This window comes from Impatiens glandulifera, unplaced genomic scaffold (genome assembly GCF_907164915.1).
Source record: "Impatiens glandulifera unplaced genomic scaffold, dImpGla2.1, whole genome shotgun sequence".
In the NCBI taxonomy this organism is placed as follows: Eukaryota; Viridiplantae; Streptophyta; class Magnoliopsida; order Ericales; family Balsaminaceae; genus Impatiens; species Impatiens glandulifera.
The window spans coordinates 100,538-102,720 of record NW_025919022.1 but is presented as its reverse complement, the minus strand read 5'-3'; the positions used below and the strand labels follow the sequence as shown (position 1 = coordinate 102,720).

Here is a 2,183-nt window from a genome sequence, read left to right as displayed (position 1 = left end):
TATATTTTTCAACAAAAATAATATATATATATATTTACCTCATGGCCTTGTTTGAATTTCTAACTAGTTTTTCATCTGTATTTTTTAAAATTTATTTGTTAGAGGTACATATATAACAAATGTTTATCCATTTTAACCCTTATAACAAATTTAACAAATGTTTAGATATTGTTTTTAGCTACTAAAAATGAATAAATAAATATTTTTCAACAAAATAAGAAATATATGTATATACACCTAATTTCTTTGTTTGAATTTTAATTTCTAATATTGGTGTTTTACCCTTTTCATTAATTTTTTCCGATTCATTTGTTAGAGGTCATATATAACCTTAGAGGTCATATATAACCCACCCTCGTTTATTATTTTTAGTAGCTAAAAAAATATCCAAACATTTAAATTGAACTATTATATTTTTAACAATATCAAACCCTAAACCCTACACTAATTGTACATTAACTAGTGGTGGCCGAAGAACTTGGTAAATCACCATTATTACATGTAGCTAGTCTAGAAAGAAAATGAAAGACTTCTTGAGGATCTCTAAGCGAGTACAATGCGGCTGTCTCCTTAGCCTTTGAATTGACTACTATGGGAAATCTGCAATTCATACTTCTTAAAACCTGCATAAAAAAACTCATATATTAACAAATTATCTTTATTTATGTAAACAAAAAAATATTAATAATTACCGTGAATGCATCTTCATCTGTTCGGTCATCTCCAATATATATAGGGATTAAATCTTTGCTGGAGTTGGAGATGTCCTTAAACGTCTCCAACAAGTATTTAAGGGCATCGCCCTTATCCCACTTTATGGAGGGCCTTATCTCAGTCACTTTTATTCCCCCAGTTGTGTGAAACATTGGCCAATTTTTTAATATAGATTGCACTCTGTTCTGTAGAGTGCTAAGATCCTGTAATATTTTCAACCAAATTTTAGTTTTGAGTATATTATACAAATATGTTTTCAAAAACATAAGAATTTTACCTTTTCATTCACGTGTCGGTAGTGGATAGAGAGACAATATCTATTGTCTTCTATTAATGAACCGGGTATATCTTTCATCCCCTCCTCCATTTGAGCTGAAGGGTGTTTACTCAGCCACAAATTATAGTCGGAATCAATTGGATTTTGTTCGTGTTGCTTAGCAACGAATTGATTACCGGCTAGTTGATTAAACCTTCTCATGTTTACCTGTTAAAAATATCATCTTTAGTATATAAATGGATTTGAAAGAAGCATAGGAAAAAGAATTAGAGTCCAAATTTTGAATAAAAAATTTATTAAGTATATATATATATATAATTACACATTATTAATTATATAATAAAATCTAAATAAAAGTATATATATTAGAGAGTAATTAAGGTGTAGTTAGAATTCAAATTAATTACTCTGGAATTCATAATATATATATATATATATATATATATATATATATATATATATATATATATTTCTTCCCTTTCAATCATTAATTAATATAACTTACTAGGTAGTAGAAGTGTGCTACTGAATCCGAGGGTGAGGGTGAGGGTGAGGGTGAGAGCTGGGAGGAGTGAGGATGAGAGAAGGTGTGTGTACGTGTGAGGACTAAGGAGAGAGCTGTGAGTAGTGAGTAAGAGAGAGCGGGGAGATACCTATTTATAGATGATGAGGATTAATTAAGAGCATTATCATCAGTATTGATACGAAATTATTTTGGTTTGAGAACATTTGACTGGTAAAAGAAAAGAATTGATGCATGTTTGATTAAGAGAAAAGAAGGTTAAAAGAGATTGATTGTAAATATGATGCGAATTACATGTATGTATAAGACAAAAAATCAAATTATATGAACTGGCGAAGAATAAATAAAAAAGCTAATGAATGACAGACAGACAGCCATCCATCCATCCATTCATTCATTCTTGAAGGAATTGTTCTGTTCTGTTTTTCTTGAAGACGATGGGCCTGCACCTAATTAATTAAGGGAATAGAGTATAGGATAAATAACCCGTCGTCGTCCGTCCGTCCGTCGGTCGGACGGAAGAGGGTAAATGTACACGGTCGGTCTATAGACAGAGAAGTAAATCTAAATCTGGGTTATATATATAAATATAAATATATATATCAAATAAAAAAGCTAATAATAAGTTGTCACAAGAGGATTGGTTCTTCTTGAAGAGATGGGGCCACC

General features: G+C 30.5%; 1 protein-coding gene across 1 annotated transcript; it reads right to left on the bottom strand.

The window, feature by feature from the left end:
* Nucleotides 1-455: 455 nt before the first annotated feature.
* On the bottom strand, nucleotides 456-1,192 carry LOC124917340 (probable trehalose-phosphate phosphatase D). Its single transcript, XM_047457794.1, has 3 exons — nucleotides 992-1,192; nucleotides 693-917; nucleotides 456-623 (listed from the first exon to the last, which is right to left on the bottom strand). Exons 1-3 carry the CDS (start codon nucleotides 1,190-1,192, stop codon nucleotides 456-458), a joined length of 594 nt encoding a protein of 197 aa, XP_047313750.1.
* Between the last annotated feature and the right edge of the window lie 991 nt (nucleotides 1,193-2,183).